Genomic DNA, 18,420 nt, shown 5'->3' with positions numbered 1-18,420 from the left:
CCCGTGTGTGCGTGCTGAAGGCAGCGGCCCTAACCGCTAGACCACCCGTGTGTGCGTGCTGAAGGCAGTGGCCCTAACCGCTAGACCACCCCACGATTTAACTTCATTTTGGCAGTTCATTTGTAACTTTTGGATACACTAGACGTTGTGTGTTGTAGCCTAGTGTAGACCAATATCCATCTTGTGTTATTAAGCTACATAAATCAACAGCAGTTGATGTGTATGGTTGCATTTCAGATACATTTTTGTACATTTAAATGTTGCAGTAATAGGACATAGGCCTAGCGTTTGAGCGAGTGAGAGATAACATTATTTTGATAGCCCCAATCGATACTCGACTGCTCTTGCATTTTCAGTCGCTCACGAGGCTCATTTGAGTTTCCTTATGCATCAGGAAAATCCTCAGTGACAAAAGAGTTAAGATCTGACATCTGTAGGCCCTATGTTACAGTCTAATTGGTTGTTCTGTTTACATGTCCTACTGTGCAGGTGCCTTTAATGTAGCGTAGTAGTATAATTTATCGGAGGTAAACAAACCAGGTCCTAGAATGGAGCTTTACGGAACCACTTTTGTGGTATCCAGAAAACTACATTTTTTTGACCGCCCACATTGATACACTGAGTTCTTTTTCTGAGAACACACAGAGAATCTGACTGAGGATAGACTTCCGATGGGGTACATATCACAGTAGGAGGCCGTTCCTAACAAAATACGCACCTGCTGTGTGTACCAACCTGGCACAGACGAACCTGACGTTTCTACTTGTAGAATCGCAACGCTCTGCAATGGCTGACAACTTGACTTTGAGCCAATCAGAGAGCATAAACCTCTATGTGGGGGAGCTTCTAACAAAAAAAAAAAAAAAAAAAAAAAAAAGCATGAGATATTTTTTCTAGAGCAAGTCTTTTACATCTAGCTAAGGAGTTTTGTGAAGGATTTGTTATGTTAGGTTTGATCACGTGAACTAGCTTATTAGTTAGCTAACTGAGCAAGGCAGTCACACTCACATTCACATGAAACCAGTGGGGTGGTAAAGTGCAGCACAATGCACATAGTACTAAATGTTCTACCAAGCTAGCTCTCTGGCCCCTTGTAGCTAGTAACATTATAATGAAATCACAATGGATTCGCTTCCATTGAAGCAGCTGCCTGTAGCTGGGCTGCCGAGAGTCAATGCAGTGTCTTTACCTAGCTAGCGAATCATGCTAACCATTTTGCTAAAGTTAGCCAGCTAGCAAAAAAATGTATCTATGTGCTGCATGCGATTATGGAGAGTGAATTAAATTGTTTATTTCCCCCCCCCCCCTGCTAGCTAGTTATATAGCTGTGACCATCTGGCTAGTATCAACAAGAGCTTTCTACAACAGCAGCGAACTAGACCATAAAGCAACACATGGTCAGTAGACAAAACGTTTGACAATCCTACCGGTTTTACCTGAGCTCTATGGCTAGCCCCTGTGAAGGCTCAGAGATTAGATGAGAACAGTGGCTTTAATGGTGGGAAAGAGTTTACCTTCTGAATCCATGTCAAGAGACACAGGTGATGGGCCACCATGTTCTTACAGTCACAGAAGTTCCCGAGAGGTTCTCCAAGCTTGCTATCTCTGCAGATGAAGCATTCTGACACATCTACAGAGAGAGAGAGAGAGAGAGAGAGAGAGAGAGAGAGAGAGAGAGAGAGAGAGAGAGAGAGAGAGAGAGAGAGAGAGAGAGAGAGAGAGAGAGCAGAGAGCGAGACAGAGAGATACAGAGACAGAGAGAGACAGAGAGAGAGAGAGAGCAGAGAGAGAGAGAGAGAGAGAGAGAGAGAGAGAGAGAGAGAGAGAGAGAGAGACAGAGAGAGAGAGAGAGAGAGAGAGAGACAGAGAGAGAGAGAGAGAGAGGGGGACAAAGAGAAGATAAGATCAACTTTATTGACCCAAGTGGGATATCTTTCTTGGACATACACGCGCTGCTGTAAAGGTACTCCTTAGTTATGGAGTTGTGGACTTTCTTGAATGACGTGTTGAATGACATCCACAACAGTTGGCAGAAATGTCATGTTGGACAGAATGTTACTTTTCTTGTCTGTAGCTAAACTTCAGCAATATATAATCAGGTAAGTGTACTGTCAGAACGTCTGTGCCGCGCCACATTCCCCAGGGCAGTCAGAGACCTTGTGCTCTGTTCTTCCTCTGCTGATCGCTTAAGCCTGTCCATTAACCCTCTGGAGTCTGCTAAGTTCTGCTAAGTTCTACTGAGCTAACATATGGAATTGTTTTAAGATGATCACACAAAGGACCATTTAGCTATTTTAGTAGAGAATTTTAAGACCCCTTAAGGTATAAAATAAATATATTTTTTAAAAAAAATATTTGCTGAAACACTGAATTTGGCATTACTGACATTTGAAACGCATTGAAAAACAGATTCACTACATGGAACAATAGATAGTCCCCCGAAAAAATCAAAAGGAAGTTTGTTCTGAAGTGTCTGGCCAATCTCTGAGAGATATTTGTCCATTTATTTTTGTACATGTATTTAAGCCCTTATTTTATTTTATATTATACACCTTGATAAAAAAAAAAAAAAAACTTGTACAGAGGACCTTCAGATGAGTCTTGTGAGGCTTGTGGGCGTCCTAGAGCAAAACAACCAACCTCTACGTGTTTGTGAGAGACCTTTCCACATAGCCCAAACTGGTCGGACAGAGGTTGGCAGAAGAGGCTGTACCGACTACAGACGAGTCCTGTGACACTTGTGGGGGTCGTAGAGCAAAACGGAGACCACCATCGTGTTCGTGAGAGTCTCATCTTTTCACAGAGGGGTCATAATAGCTTGCACCATTCGGACGCTACAGACGTTTTCGTGAGAATGCTGATTTTCAGGATTTCTCATATGTTCCGACAAACACCGCTCTAGCTCTGTCACCTTTCACCTCAGACGCAGAAGGGCGATATCGTCGGATGCAGTGGATTGAGATGCAGCCCATACAAAAAACGATATTGCTATCTTAAACTGACAGATTTTGATGGGGATTTTTTTATTATGTTAATTAGATTTCCGTTTGCCGCAGAAATTGTAGGAGAAGGGATAAAAGGTCAATACAGCCATTACAACAACATGTTCAGGACATTAACCGTGTTGCTGTGCAATTATTTGATTAGTTCGTAAAGAGAGGAGTGGGTGTAAGTATTTGAAGCCTTCCTTTCCCCAGACTGGTTATTACCTTGTCATTTTGTCATTTTTGTCACATCTAACAGCAATTGACAGGATGTGGATTTTGTCAAGTCATTAATGTGCTTCGCTCGCTCACTTGAGGTGCTGTCTGTGTGTGTGTGTGTGTGTGTGTGCATGTGTGTGTGTGTGTGTGTGTGTGTGTGTGTGTGTGTGTGTGTGTGTGTGTGTGTGTGTGTGTGTGTGTGTGCTGTCAGTACCGGTGCAGGAGATAGGAATCTAAATGGGAAATTACAGCGAAGTGCCGTAAACAGGGATCAAATTAATTATCTAACGGGAAAATAAAGCAATTACATCAGGCAATAGAGAGAGTAGCTGGCCTGTGATGAACACTTTATCAACCAATCAAGTGCTTTCAGAGAGAAATTAATCATTAACACTGTTTCATTTGTTTTGTTGTATGAATATTATAGCCGATAACCAAAACGAGTTTCGGAATTCTTTCTGGAAGCCATTTTACATTCACATCCGTTTTGTGTTACGCAAGCATTATTTTATTTTTTTTACCATGAACTAAGTTATATGCTCGTTAATTACTTTATTCCTATATTGAAAATGGTTGAGGCACAATCAAATATGTTTTGAACGATCTCGTCTAGTAGCTATCGGGGCTCCACACAGTTAGAGGCCCCGCTACTATCCTACAGGCTATATGTTGTTCTGTACTCTGTCACGGTGACAGCAGAAGCTTACTGTAAATGTGTTTTCTCTTCTAAGATAGAAATGTACTGTTAATGTGTTTTCTCTTCTAAGATAGAAATGTACTGTAAATGTGTTTTCTCTTCTAAGATAGAAATGTACTGTAAATGTGTTTTCTCTTCTAAGATAGAAATGTACTGTAAATGTGTTTTCTCTTCTAAGATAGAAATGTACTGTAAATGTGTTTTCTCTTCTAAGATAGAATTGTACTGTAAATGCTCTTCTCCTACAGTGCATCTTCTAATCATTAGAGCATAGATCATCTGCATGTGTCTGTGTGTGTTTTTTGTGTGTCTCTGTGTGTCTCTGTGTGTGTGTGAGTGTGTGTGTGTGTGTGTGTGTGTGTGTGTGTGTGTATGCATGCGTGTGTGTGTGTGTGTGTGTGTGTGTGTGTGTGTGTGTGTGTGTGTGTGTGTGTGTGTGTGTTACTGGGTTGGGGTAAAGAGCATGCCTGTAATGGCTAGGTGTTGAAGCTGAATGAAAGAGACAGTATTTAATATAATTAAGAAATGCTTCAGTCACAGTAACATTAAATAAACACCCTGTGAAGTGAACTGGGATCTGATGAGTGTGAGAGAGAGAGAGAAGGAGAGAGAGAGAGAGAGAGAGAGAGAGAGAGAGAGAGAGAGAGAGAGAGAGAGAGAGAGAGAGAGAGAGAGAGAGAGAGAGAGAGAGAGAGAGAGAGAGAGAGAGAGAGAGAGAGAGAGAGAGAGAGAGAGAGAGAGAGAAGAGATTTGTGTGTGTGTGTGTGTGTGTGTGTGTGTGTGTGTGTGTGTGTGTGTGTGTGTGTGTGTGTGGATTGGTTCTTCTATCCTTGGACTTTTGGGGTTAGAAGAACCAAACTCCCCACACACCCACACACACACACACACACACACACACACACACACACACACACACACACACACACACACACATTCTATTCTAAGAAGATCCCATGGCATAGTGTTTATGAACTGATACGCAAAACGACGCTAAACGACGCCGGATTCAAAACTTAGAATTTTTCAATTTAAATTATTATATGAAATTCTTGCTACCAATAGAATGTTATTTATATGGGGGATACAATCTTCCCAGCTCTGCAGATTTTGCTGCGAAGAGATTGAATCATTAGATCATTTGTTTTGGTACTGTCCATTTGTAGCTTGTTTTTGGACACAGGTCCAGGAATGGCTAAAGGATTGCAATATTTACCTGGAGCTAACCCTGCAGATAGCACTACTGGATGATCTGAAAAGTCATAGTCAATCGATCAATAATGTAATAATACTTTTAGCAAAAATGTTTATTTTCAATTTACAATCTGTAGAAACAATGAGAATAGAAAGGTTCAGAACTTTTGTAAAACATCACAGTACAGTTGAAAAATATATGGCAAATAGAAATCCAATATGGATGGTGTTAAGAGATAGATGGCTGGTGTTGAATGGAGTTGAAGGATAAGTATTGTAAAATTGTCCATAAAATGTATATAGTACGTATAAGCTGGAAGTAGAGGCCTAAGCATTGTTGTTCACTAGTTTACTCCAATTAGGGAAGGGGTGGTGGGGTTGGAAAGTAATAAAGGGAAATATATATATATATATATATATTTTTAAATTAATTTTGTGGATGGTTTACTTTTAAAGCGAAGACAATTTTCTCAAAAAAAGCTTTGATTTATATTTCTTCGTTAGCCAACAAACTCCTCAAAACAGTTTTGTTAAAACAGCATCCAGACTAAGATCTCTCACATACCAACTCTCTCAGATCTCTCTCAGATCTCTCTCAGATCTCTCTCCTCTCTCGCCTATATTGTTTTGGCAGGTGAGACCTGATCTTTACACCTGCAAGTGAATAAAAAAAAAACTGAGCAGAGAGACTCAGCATCAAGGTACCATCTGAGGAACAGGAGGGAAGCCTGGCCCTCAGTATCAGTTAGCTCGGGGATCACCGAGAGGCGGGGGTTAAAAATCCACCTGAACGATAACACTCTGACATACTGATTAGTCACTCACAGCTCTAACTTCTTACAACAGCAGGGCTTCTTGAAATGATTCCTAACCCCCTTGCAGTAAAATGATCTAGTCTAATGCGGTGTGGAATGGACATTAAAGGGAGCGCTGAACAAGCGGTGGCGTAGCTACATCAGTGTTCCTGTTGCAAGACAGCTGGCCCACGAGGCTGCTGGGAGCCAGAGGAACCATTCCAATCTATTTTTCTTCTCTTCTTTTTGTGTGTGCTGAATACTGCAACCGACGAACGGGCGTCTTTGATTCAGTTCAACTGCTGTTATTCTACCGTACACATCTACGCCTCTCCTCATTGATGATCCCAAAACAGTAGGCTTTGAAGGGGAACATTGGACAGTAGCTGGAAGCCCTGGCGCTTGTTTCATCGTGAAGAGAAACGTCTGGAAGAGAACAGAGGGGGCTACCTGTCATCTCGTCTGAAACGGAGATAAACTGCTGTTTCAGAAAATCTTGTCTCTGTTAGGGCCTCTCTCTCTCTCTCTCTCTCTCTCTCTCTCTCTCTCTCTCTCTCTCTCTCTCTCTCTCTCTCTCTCTCTCTCTCTCTCTCTCACTCACTCTCTCGCTCGCTCTGGTTGAGATGGATATCGCTTCAGGTGGTCTAGATGAAAAAGGCCCTTAATTAAAGGGAAGGCTTCTAATATTCTCTAACCCGTCAGAACATTCTCTAACCCGTCAGAACCTTTGTAAGCAGATTTTTTGTTACTGACCATGCATATACCTCAGTCTTTCTCACATTACAGTTTTAGACAGGAGACATGGAATAAAGAAAAACAAGGAAAAACGAAAACTTCCAGCAACTATTCCTTCTCTGACACTCATCGCGGTAAACTCTGTCTGGCTGGCCTCTCCTCTCCCTCCCTACTATCCTCACTCACTACCTCTCTCCCTCCTTCCTTCCCTCCCTCCACCCCTCCCTCCTTCCCTCTCTCCTTCCCTCTCTCCTTCCCTCCCTCCTTCCCTCTCTCCTTCCCTCTCTCCTTCCCTCCTTCCTTCCCTCCCTCCATCCCTCCCTCCTTCCTTCCCTCTCTCCTTCCCTCTCTCCTTCCCTCCCTCCTTCCCTCTCTCCTTCCCTCTCTCCTTCCCTCTCTCCTTCCCTCCCTCCTTCCCTCTCTCCTTCCCTCTCTCCTGCCCTCCCTCCTTCCCTCTCTCCTTCCCTCTCTCCTTCCCTCTCTCCTTTTCTCTCTCCTTCTCTCTCTCCTTCCCTCTCTCCTTCCCTCTCTCCTTCTCTCTCTCCTTCCCTCTCTCCTTCCCTCCCTCCTTCCCTCTCTCCTTCCCTCTCTCCTTCCCTCTCTCCTTCCCTCCCTCCTTCCCTCTCTCCTTCCCTCTCTCCTTCCCTCTCTCCTTCCCTCCCTCCTTCCCTCTCTCCTTCCCTCTCTCCTGCCCTCCCTCCTTCCCTCTCTCCTTCCCTCTCTCCTGCCCTCTCTCCTTCCCTCTCTCCTTCCCTCTCTCCTTCCCTCTTTCCTTCTCTCTCTCCTTCCCTCTCTTCTTCCTGTTACTGACACCAACCGCTTGGACAATGTCTGTCTACTAATGGAGATCACCGGAAAAACACTTCAACTAACTCTTGGGATCGTTTGACTGTGTCTCAATGCATTTGGTGTGTTCTGTCCAATGACTGTATATGAATGGACAAAGCCATCAATGATGTCACAACATTCATTCCTATGTGAAGACTCAATGGATTATTTGAAGCTCGGGAAGTCAGTTTTAGCTTGCTAAGATGGTGTCTCATTGGGGAGATTTATGTAGACATAACATGAGCAGTTTGAGCTAATCCAGGAAGTGATGTTGCAGTCTAGCTTAGTGCTGCTCCATCTCAAGTTGAAGGCCGACCGGCGTACTGCAGGCTGCCTTTATCCTTATAACTTCTTCTGTGTGCAATTTTAAAATAATCGATTAAAGGACAGACATCTGGTTTAATAGAAGCAAGTATTGGTACCAGTATTGTCTTAGAATTTATATTTTATTTACACGAATATTGCCCATGAAGTTTACCGTTTTCCCATTCACTATAATGGGGATCCTGCTTTCTGAAAACAATGACTGCAGTACCCTGGTCGGCCTTGAACTTCGTGACTTCAATGAAAGGAGGCAGTCATTCTCCCCTGGTGCTGCCTCCCTGTCTCTGTCTCTGTCTCTGTCTCTGTCTCTGTCTCTGTCTCTGTCTCTGTCTCTGTCTCTGTCTCTGTCTCTGTCTCTGTCTCTGTCTCTGTCTCTGTCTCTGTCTCTTTCTCTGTCGCTCTGTCTCTCTGTCTCTCTGTCTCTCTGTCTCTCTGTCTCTCTGTCTCTCTCTCTCTTTCTCGCTCTCTCTGACACTGCCTTTGACACGGTCTCCATCAGATATTTTTTTTATATTTGTAGTCATTTTAGCAGACGCTCTTATCCAGAACGACTTACAGTTAGTGAGTGCATACATTTTTTTTTTCTTCAGCTGACCTCACTCATCCTTTAGTAACAGCAATTATTTCCTCTCTTGCTCTTCCCCCCTCCGCACTTTTCCCTTCAGAATCCGTGTTGCCATTACGATCATTATGGCAAGCCCTGAGGCCCTTCTGATACTCCAGAAAATAGACACACACACACACACAGACCGCTTCCAAAGCACGGAAAACAACCGGCAAAACAATGCTACAACACAGAGACATAAACAAGTTGCACGTCAATCGTAAACACACCTGACAAACATGTCTGCCGTGATCTATGACTCCTATAATTAACTGTCAGCCGTGTCAATATTCACCAACACTTCCTCCGTTCGAGGTTGGAACGTTAAACTAACTGGCTGTAGTCACTCTCTACACACCTAGAGTGCGTCTCAAATGGCACAATATTCACAATATGCACCCATGGGCCCTGGTCAAAAGTAGTGCACTTTGTAGAGAAAAGGGTGCCATTTGGGACGCAAAAACTCTCGACACCCCTCGAAACCCCTCGAAACCCCTCTACACCCTTCTGTCTGTCTGACAGGTAACCAAACCTCCCCAGGATGCCATGTCCCCCCCCTCTTTTTGTCTCTCTCTCTCTCTCTCTCTCTCTCTCTCTCTTTTCTCTCTCTCTCTCTCTCTCTTCTCTCTCTCTCTCTCTCTCTCTCTCTCTCTCGCTCCCCTCTCTCTCTCTCTCTCTCTCTCTCTCTCTATCTCTCTCTCTCTCTCTAAAACCAAGCCTGTCAGGCAGGTTATATTATATTTATGTTATTTTATACACTCTGAACGCTCAGCTGTCTAAATCAAAAATGTATTCTATCAAATGGTATAGCATGCACGGCCCCGTAAAATGCCTGAAAATAGAACAGTGTCAAAGTGATGGGGTTACAAATGTGTTATACACAGTCATTATGGCCGTGACATTGGCTGAGTCCCAAATGGTACTCCATGGGGTCATGGTCAAAAGTAGTGCACTATGTAGGGAATAGGGTGACATTTGGGACACAGACATTTACAAAGGAAAACATAAATGGAAGGAGTAAGGCATCAATATGCTAATATTAATATTAATATATATAATATTAAAGGCATGTAGAGGAAACAGAGAAAAACAGCCGTACAATCACAATACAATCACAATACAATCACACCAAATTGGGATGCATTTTATTAATAGCGCATCAAATGTCTATCAATGATCACTGGAGTTCTGCCTAGAAACTTCCAAGCTGTCAAATTACATGACAATGTATCTATAGCTATGCCAGTTAGTCAAAGAGGACAATAAAACACAGCATCCCATCCGCCATGGCACCATTTTGATTGTGAGCGATACGCCATGTTAACCAACACAAACTGGCAGATTGGCGGAAGTCTACATTTAATTATCAGAGAGGTTGTTAATGACCCCATTAGCTGGAGAATAATGGGGAATTAGCCTGTTCTGTTGTGTGTGAGGGATGGCTTGCGTGACAGCCATCTGGTTGGAGTAAGAGAGGAGGGGAGAACAGAACAGAACCTGTCCAACATGGGCCATACACTGGACAGATGAAACATCAGTTATCATGGAACTATGATGAATAGGTTAACCTAAATATCTACTCCGGATTCAACGACGTCTGCAGAAAGAATGGGGTGTCAGCTATTACATGACACATTTACTTTTGGTTATTAAAATACAGTGTGTGAAGTGGATTTACACCCAGTAACGGAATTGCGGTAACGGAAATTCATCATGGGTCCCTGATCTGTACTACACACGAATGCATAATTGTGGATATTAATTATCTTCATGGTGTTGTATCCTAAATAGGTACACAAAGATAGAAATATGCAATATCCTCCTTTGCATATTTGGGTATAATTCTACACAATGGCTGTTATTTTAATGATCTCTGCTCCAAACAAGACAAAATCTGAACCAATCATAGACGTCTACGTTTCACAAGTTTGGACATCAAAGTACAGTACAGTACAGTACACAGTACAGTAGAGTAGAGTACAGCACAGTAGATTACAGTACAGTACAGTAGAACACAGTACAGTAGAACACAGTACAGTAGAGTACAGTAGAGTAGAGTAGAGTAGAGTAGAGTATAGTAGAGTAGAGTAGAGTAGAGTAGAGTACAGTAGAGTACAGTAGAGTAGAGATTAGAGTACTTTACAGTGAACTCTACTCTAGTGTGCTCTAATGTGTACTACACTGAACTATATTCTGCATTTTCTTTACTGTACTGAACTGTGCTGTGCTGTACTGTGCTGTACTGAACTCTACTGAACTGAACTCTATTGAACTGTACTGAACTCTACTGAACTGAACTCTACTGAACTGAACTCTACTGAACTGAACTCTACTGAACTGAACTCTACTGTACTGATCTCTACTGTACTGAACTCTACTGTACTGTACTCTACTGTACTGAACTATACTGTACTGAACTCTACTGTACTGATCTCTACTGAACTCTACTCTACTGTACTGTACTGAACTCTACTGAACTGAACTCTACTGTACTGTACTGAACTCTATTGAACTGTACTGAACTCTACTGTACTGAACTCTATTGAACTGTACTGAACTCTACTGAACTGAACTCTACTGTACTGATCTCTACTGAACTCTACTCTACTGTACTGTACTGAACTCTACTCTACTGTACTGTACTCTACTGTACTGAACTCTACTGTACTGATCTCTACTGAACTCTACTCTACTGTACTGTACTGAACTCTACTGAACTGAACTCTACTGTACTGTACTGAACTCTATTGAACTGTACTGAACTCTACTGTACTGAACTCTATTGAACTGTACTGAACTCTACTGAACTGAACTCTACTGTACTGTACTGAACTCTACTGAACTGAACTCTACTGTACTCTACTCTACTCTACTGTACTGAACTGATCTCTACTGTACTGTACTGAACTCTATTGAACTGTACTGAACTCTACTGTACTGAACTCTACTGAACTGAACTCTACTGTACTCTACTGTACTGTCCAAACATGTGAGCCCAATTGTAGGTGTGTGACTACTATGATTTCCCATTGAAGCCAATTCAATTGCATAAATTCCGAGTTTTAATCAGTTAATAATTCATAAACAAAACTGATATCAGTAAAAACACTCTAACTAATTGATAGGTATACTTTTACTTGTTACTTCTATGAACTTACGTTATCCTCCCTCCTGATGAGGGAGAGAAATTTGAAAATATCTTAAAGATATATGGGTTTTTGGTAACGGAATTTTAAGGCACAAGGCAATGTTCCTTAAACCTACAGAAGGCAGAAAAAAATCTCCAAAAACTAAATGTAAGTGTTGATATTAGTTGACAGGGGTCTTTACTTCAACATTATTGCGTTTTGATGTACAGTGGGGGAAAAAAGTGTTTAGTCAGCCACCAATTGTGCAAGTTCTCCCACTTAAAAAGATGAGAGAGGCCTGTAATGTTCATCATAGGTACATGTCAACTATGACAGACAAAATGAGAAAGAAAAATCCAGAAAATCACATTGTAGGATTTTTAATGAATTTATTTGCAAATTATGGTGGAAAATAAGTATTTGGTCAATAACAAAAGTTTCTCAATACTTTGTTATATACCCTTTGTTGGCAATGACACAGGTCAAACGTTTTCTGTAAGTCTTCACAAGGTTTTCACACACTGTTGCTGGTATTTTGGCCCATTCCTCCATGCAGATCTCCTCTAGAGCAGTGATGTTTTGGGGCTGTCGCTGGGCAACACGGACTTTCAACTCCCTCCAAAGATTTTCTATGGGGTTGAGATCTGGAGACTGGCTAGGCCACTCCAGGACATTGAAATGCTTCTTACGAAGCCACTCCTTCGTTGCCCGGGCGGTGTGTTTGGGATCATTGTCATGCTGGAAAGACCCAGCCACGTTTCATCTTCAATGCCCTTGCTGATGGAAGGAGGTTTTCACTCAAAATCCCACGATACATGGCCCCATTCATTCTTTCCTTTACACGGATCAGTCGTCCTGGTCCCATTGCAGAAAAACAGCCCCAAAGCATGATGTTTCCACCCCCATGCTTCACAGTAGGTATGGTGTTCTTTGGATGCAACTCAGCATTCTTTGTCCTCCAAACACGACGAGTTTAGTTTTTACCAAAAAAGTTATATTTTGGTTTCATCTGACCATATGACATTCTCCCCAATCCTCTTCTGGATCATCCAAATGCACTCTAGCAAACTTCAGACGGGCCTGGACATGTACTGGCTTAAGCAGGGGGACACGTCTGGCACTGCAGGATTTGAGTCCCTGGCGGCGTAGTGTGTTACTGATGGTAGGCTTTGTTACTTTGGTCCCAGCTCTCTGCAGGTCATTCACTAGGTCCCCCCGTGTGGTTCTGGGATTTTTGCTCACCGTTCTTGTGATCATTTTGACCCCACGGGGTGAGATCTTGCGTGGAGCCCCAGATCGAGGGAGATTATCAGTGGTCTTGTGTCACGGATTCCGCCGAGGCTGCTCCTCCTCCTTGCTTGGGCAGGCTTCGGCGTTCGTCGTCCCCGGAGTACTAGCTACTGCCGATCGATGTTTCGGTGTTTGTCTTGTGTTGTCTAGTTTGTACACCTGTTACTTATTTTGTGTTGATTGTGTAACATATAAGTTCCCTTGTTTTACGTTTGGCCTTTGTGTGTTATTGTCATTTTGTCCTGTTTGATGTTCGGCAATTCTAGTTCGCCATTTTACGCCCAGCGCGTGTTACTCCTCCAGTGTTGTGGAGACTTTTGTTTTGTGCGTGTTTACTTGAAGTAAAGTAGTCATCTTGATCCTCTGTGTCCTGCGCCTGACTTCACCGCCGCATACACATCACCCCATCTGACATCTTGTATGTCTTCCATTTCCTAATAATTGTTCCCACAGTTGATTTCTTCAAACCAAGCTGCTTACCTATTGCAGATTCAAGTCTTCCCAGCCTGGTGCAGATCTACAATTTTGTTTCTGGTGTCCTTTGACAGCTCTTTGGTCTTGGCCATAGTGGAGTTTGGAGTGTGACTGTTTGAGGTTGTGGACAGGTGTCTTTTATACTGATAACAAGTTCAAACAGGTGCCATTAATACAGGTAACGAGTGGAGGACAGAGGACAGAGGAGCCTGTGAGAGCCAGAAATCTGTGAGGTATGTGAGAGCCAGAAATCTTGCTTGTTTGTAGGTGACCAAATACTTATTTTCCACCATAATTTGCAAATAAATTCATAAAAAATCCTACAATGTGATTTTCTGGATTTTTCTTTCTCAATTTGTTTGTCATAGTTGACGTGTACCTATGATGAAAAGTACAGGCCTCTCTCATCTTTTTAAGTGGGAGAACTTGCACAATTGGTGGCTGACTAAATAATTTTTTCCCCCACTGTATTTCTAATACATTTTAAGACTTTTTCTGATAGATGTTTTCTAAGACCCCTTTTCCATCTGTTTGACCAGAAATCAAAGCCTTTGGTCATTCCTAATTGTTAGGATGTAAAATGGTTTACCTAAAAAATTTAATAAAAAAGACTCTTAGTTTTCATTTCACACCCAATCTGACATGCTCCTATGAACTTCATGTGTTGTTGCTCATGGGTCCTTTCACATGGAAATGACCAGAGCGTTACGTGTTTGTCAGGATGAGCAAAGAGATATAGTCCTACATGCATAGAAGCCTATAGAGAAAGTCCTGCTGATAACATGATCAGAGCAGGTGATGTCCATTTCTTAATGAAAGGACGACTTCAAGATGAATGCTTTCTGAAGGCAGACAATCATTTGAGTCATAAAGAGACTTATGAATGCCACTGCGCACACATTAAACGGAGTGACAATGCAATTAGCTGGCATCAGAGACCGACCAGTGTCATTCTGACAGTCCTGACACTGAGAACTGAGAATTAAATGATAGATAATAAGATTAGTGATATTCAAACTTTTTCAGGACCCCATTTTTTTGGGCCAGAATTTCTGCCGACCCCATCCCACCCCAAATCTAATGAAACAACCTAAAAATCTGTACATTTGAACAAAAAAAAATGTACATCAAGAAATAACCTTTAAATCATTTCATTTTCATCTCTCTTATTAACATTAAGAGAACCCAATAAGTACATTTACTTAAATAAAGTTCTATTTTTTTCAAATGATATTTCTCAAAAACCTTTGTACATTGTCCCATGCAATAATCTGTACTCTTAATTGTAAAATGACAGAAACAGGTTCCTATCATGTGGGGTGTGTTCCAAATGGCACCCTATAGGGCCCTTGGTAAAAAAGTAGTGCACTATAAAGGGAATAGGGTGCCATTTAGGATGCAGTGCTGTGGAGGTGGTATGTATCATATCACTGTGCATGAGACCACATTGGGTTAGACTTCTGGTTGGGTGAGACTGCTGGTCTGCATGAGACCACATGGGTCTGATTGGTTAGACTGCTGGTCTGCATGAGACCACATGGGTCTGATTGGTTAGACTGCTGGTCTGCATGAGACCACATGGGTCTGATTGGTTAGACTGCTGGTCTGCATGAGACCACATGGGTCTGATTGGTTAGACTGCTGGTCTGCATGAGACCACATGGGTCTGATTGGTTAGACTGCTGGTCTGCATGAGACCACATGGGTCTGATTGGTTAGACTGCTGGTCTGCATGAGACCACATGGGTCTGATTGGTTAGACTTCTGGTTGTCATTAAAATCTAACCAGAGAGCATTTCATTGTTGTGGCGTCTTTAGTGTAGCAATATATTTCCTTTCCTGTAACTGAAGACGTTCACGTCACACTCATGTCATCAATGAGGCCCAGCTTGACAAGGCACGTACGCCGCAATTTAGGATAACACAATAAACCAATAACAGACTCAGGAAACAATGTTTATTAAACTCCTGACACAGATACGGTAGTTAGAACAAGTTACGGTAGTTAGAACCAAGTTACGGTAGTTAGAACCAAGTTACGGTAGTTAGAACAAGTTACAGTAGTTAGAACAGAGCATAACACAGACAACTTCCAAAAAACTGACTACTCACCAGTGTTTATAACCTTGTGTATTTCTGAAGAGCCGTTGTTAGACAAAACCTCCCGACTATTGTCCATCATTTACTTGTTATCCTGCGGGTGCCACGGTCACTTCCTCCTCATCCACTTCTCCTCTAACTCACTCCACACTTTCACTTTCATTCAGTTCCTGTTTCTATTCATCCAGTTCCTTATTCTCCATTCCTATTTGACTGCTATGTAGACGTAAAGAGAGTCCAGCAAGTCCTTTAACTTTAATGGCCTTTAAAGAGGCCTTTATGCCTTTAGGGTCCTACCCTTCTAATATCAACTTGACCAGCTGGTACACCGTAGTTGTTTTCAGTTGGAGTTGGAGTTCCAGATCAGCTGATGACTGGGTGTTTTTTTTTGTTTGGGGAGGAATTAGTAAAGCAGTCAGCCAATCAGAGCTGTACTTCCTGGTGGAGCATGCTGGGAGAGGAAGAGAAGTGAGGAGAGTTTGTTTTGTTTTTCAGAGTGTGTTGCTAAACACTGCTTTCTGACTGCCTGTGGTGGAGATTCCTGCCAACAGAAAGTAATGTGGCACTGTATAAAAACATCTGTGAAGACTATTAAAAATGGTGTATACATGGAAACAATATGCATCCTTCTCCCTTAAATTTCACATAGCAACACTCATGCAAACTGAATATAAACAAGCTGCTGAGAATGAGGATGTGGGAGGAGCAGATAGGAGACAGTGTGTGTCTGTGTCTGTGTCTGTGTGTGTGTGTGTGTGTGTGTGTGTGTGTGTGTGTGTGTGTGTGTGTCTGTGTCTGTGTCTGTGTCTGTGTCTGTGTGTGTGTGTGTGTGTGTGTGTCTGTGTCTGTGTCTGTGTCTGTGTCTGTGTCTGTGTCTGTGTCTGTGTCTGTGTGTCTGTGTGTGTGTGTGTGTGTGTGTGTGTGTGTGTGTGTGTGTGTGTGTGTCTGTGTCTGTGTCTGTGTCTGTGTCTGTGTCTGTGTGTGTGTGTGTGTGTGTGTGTCTGTGTGTCTGTGTGTGTGTCTGTGTGTGTGTATGTGTCTGTGTGTGTGTGTGTGTGTGTGTGTGTGTGTGTGTGTGTGTGTGTGTGTGTGTGTGTGTGTGTGTGTGTGTGTGTGTGTGTGTGTGTGTGTGTGCATGTGTCTGTGTCCGTGTCTGTGTGTTTGGACAGCCTGTCTGTGCAGTATGTTTCTGACATGAAATATTACTGTACGTGAGAATGCTGATAATAGGTTCTAACTAGTTATTACTGAAAACAATATTCTCACTATATATCACAGATGGTTGCTGTGTTCAATAGACCCCTTACTAACAGTAAATGGTAGATTTTCCTCCACACATGCCAAAGTAAAGCCAGTCTAGTCGGGCCAGTTTGTAATCAAACAGCAGACATCCTTCCCATCTCGGGGATGGATTACGAGTGTCTGACAGACAGGCCCGTCAGCTCTGCTCTGCCAATAAAAATGTGTTCATGGCACTTTGGGTTGGATTCCATTTAGGAGTCCACTTCTCTGGCCTCCTCGGATACATTAATTTCCTGGGAGCGATCTGGTCGTAAATTGAAAGGGCTCACTAATTGTCAGAGCTCTTAAATTAGTGAGGGGTGTAGCCTAGCCTAGCCTATCTAGAAACAAAACACTGGAGAGGGATGGAGAAGAACAAATAAAGGGAAGTCCTGAGATGTTACGAAACTTGTCGATCAGATTGGTCTATCAAACTGTCTGTCTGACTGACTGTCTATTAAACTGTCTGTCTGTCTGACTGTCTGTCTGACTGACTGTCTGACTGTCTATTAAACTGTCTGTCTGACTGACTGTCTGACTGACTGTCTATCAAACTGTCTGTCTGACTGACTGTCTGACTGACTGTCTATTGAACTGTCTGTCTGTCTGTCTGTCTATCAAACTGTCTGTCTGTCTGTCTGTCTATCAAACTGTCTGTCTGTCTGACTGACTGTCTGACTGTCTATCAAACTGTCTGTCTGTCTGACATACTGACTGTCTATCAAACTGTCTGTCTGTCTAACAAACTGTCTGTCTGACTGACTGACTGACTGTCTGACTGACTGTCTATCAAACTGTCTGTCTGTCTGACATACTGACTGTCTATCAAACTGTCTGTCTGTCTGTCTATTAAACTGTCTGTCTGTCTGACTGTCTGACTGACTGTCTATCAAACTGTCTGTCTGACTGACTGTCTATCAAACTGTCTGTCTGTCTGTCTGTCTGTCTGTCTGTCTGTCTGTCTGTCTGTCTGTCTGTCTGTCTGTCTGTCTGTCTGTCTGTCTATCAAACTGTCTGTCTGTCTGTCTATCAAACTGTCTGTCTGTCTGTCTGTCTATCAAACTGTCTGTCTGTCTGACTGACTGTCTGACTGTCTATCAAACTGTCTGTCTGTCTGTCTATCAAACTGTCTGTCTGACTGACTGTCTGACTGACTGTCTATCAAACTGTCTGTCTGTCTGTCTGTCTATCAAACTGTCTGTCTGTCTGACTGACTGTCTGACTGTCTATCAAACTGTCTGTCTGTCTGACATACTGACTGTCTATCAAACTGTCTGTCTGTCTAACAAACTGTCTGTCTGACTGACTGACTGACTGTCTGACTGACTGTCTATCAAACTGTCTGTCTGTCTGACATACTGACTGTCTATCAAACTGTCTGTCTGTCTGTCTATTAAACTGTCTGTCTCTCTGACTGTCTGACTGACTGTCTATCAAACTGTCTGTCTGACTGACTGTCTATCAAACTGTCTGTCTGTCTGTCTGTCTGTCTGTCTGTCTGTCTGTCTGTCTGTCTGTCTGTCTGTCTGTCTGTCTGTCTGTCTGTCTATCAAACTGTCTGACTGACTGTCTATCAAACTGTCTATCTAACTGTCTGTCTATCAAACTGTCTATCAAACTGTCTGTCTGACTGTCTATCAAACTGTCTGTCTGTCTGTCTGTTTGTCTGTCTGACTGTCTGACTATCAAACTGTCTGTCTGTCTGTCTGTCTATCAAACTGTCTGTTTGTCTGTCTGTCTGACTGTCTGTTTCTTTCCTGAAGCTACTTTA

The 18,420-nt window shown here is 42.6% G+C and overlaps 1 protein-coding gene across 1 annotated transcript in view; it reads right to left on the bottom strand.

Annotated features, from left to right (window-relative positions):
• LOC121534151 overlaps positions 1-15,716 on the bottom strand; it is a 195,832-nt gene extending 180,116 nt beyond the window's left edge. Inside the window, exons 1-2 of the mRNA XM_041840668.1 lie at positions 15,381-15,716; positions 1,515-1,630 (exon numbers count right to left, since the gene is read on the bottom strand). Coding sequence (XP_041696602.1) covers positions 1,515-1,630; positions 15,381-15,450 — 186 coding nt within the window. The 5' untranslated portion in view covers positions 15,451-15,716. The remainder of the gene's footprint in view (positions 1-1,514; positions 1,631-15,380) is intronic.
• Positions 15,717-18,420: the final 2,704 nt, after the last annotated feature.

The sequence above is a fragment of the Coregonus clupeaformis genome, chromosome 20 (genome assembly GCF_020615455.1).
Source record: "Coregonus clupeaformis isolate EN_2021a chromosome 20, ASM2061545v1, whole genome shotgun sequence".
Taxonomy (NCBI): Eukaryota; Metazoa; Chordata; class Actinopteri; order Salmoniformes; family Salmonidae; genus Coregonus; species Coregonus clupeaformis.
This window is presented reverse-complemented; position numbering and strand designations above follow the sequence as displayed.